General features: G+C 48.9%; 1 protein-coding gene across 5 annotated transcripts in view; it reads right to left on the reverse strand.

Annotated features, from left to right (window-relative positions):
* The window catches only part of LOC116381714 (calcium/calmodulin-dependent protein kinase type II subunit gamma-like), a 34,936-nt gene that overhangs the window by 16,710 nt on the left and 17,295 nt on the right, over positions 1-931 (reverse strand). For all 5 annotated transcript variants that reach the window (XM_031844079.1, XM_031844082.1, XM_031844080.1 and 2 more), the window contains exon 6: positions 640-712. In XM_031844079.1, coding sequence (XP_031699939.1) covers positions 640-712 — 73 coding nt within the window. The remainder of the gene's footprint in view (positions 1-639; positions 713-931) is intronic.

Genomic DNA, 931 nt, shown 5'->3' on the forward strand with positions numbered 1-931 from the left:
CACACACACACACACACACACACACACACACACACACACACACACACGTCCTTTCTACAAGGACTTTTATCACCTCCTTAAACCGGGCTAAGGAGAGGGAACTGGAGGTGGCAGAGACGCTCTCCTCTACTCTTTTCTGCACCGGAGCCTATCGGCAATTTTAGGACGACTCAAGCCCCGCCTCCCCCGCTGCTCCATGGGTGGAAGTGACATCACACGGGTTGTCCTGGCAACTCTGGAGGTTCATCTATGCCTTCGCCTCCTCTCTCATAATAGACCAACAGTACTACACAACAGTACACACTGTGTGTGTGTGTTTGAGTCCTTGTCTTTTCCTTGACATAGGTGTGACAAACACTCCCCTCCACCTGACCGTGACTCAACATGAACATACATGCATGGGTGTACGTGCGCACACACACACACGCGCGCACACACACCTGAGAACAGATAAGAGGGTTAAAACCAGTCGATGTGAGAGAGAGAGAGAGATGCAGGGTAAAAAAATAAAAGAGATAGAAGCAGAAATGCAGAGAGAGCGAGAGAGATGGAGCAACCGAGAGCCATCTGTGTGTTGCCATGGCCACAAGCAGTGGTGTGTGTGTGTGTGGTTGTCACGGCAACGGGGCAGCCACTCACCTTGAGGTCTCTGTGCACAATATCGTGCTGGTGGATATGATTGACACTCTCCAAGATCTGACTAATGCAATGACTGCGAGAGGGAGGGAGAGAGAGAGACGCGTCAGTTGATGCCTTTCATTAAACAACGTCACATTTTCTGCAATAAAACTGGGGGGCAATGACGTCATTCTTTTCCACTACAGGATAAATGACATGAAACTAGAAATGTACATTTTTAAAAGGGTTGTAAAGGCAAGAAGGCTTGAATACTGTCAGGGATGTGACGAGGGACTGCATTAAAACAACGTGC

Source organism: Anarrhichthys ocellatus, unplaced genomic scaffold, assembly GCF_004355925.1.
Source record: "Anarrhichthys ocellatus isolate YVR2014 unplaced genomic scaffold, GSC_Weel_1.0 scaffold4, whole genome shotgun sequence".
Lineage (NCBI taxonomy): Eukaryota > Metazoa > Chordata > Actinopteri > Perciformes > Anarhichadidae > Anarrhichthys > Anarrhichthys ocellatus.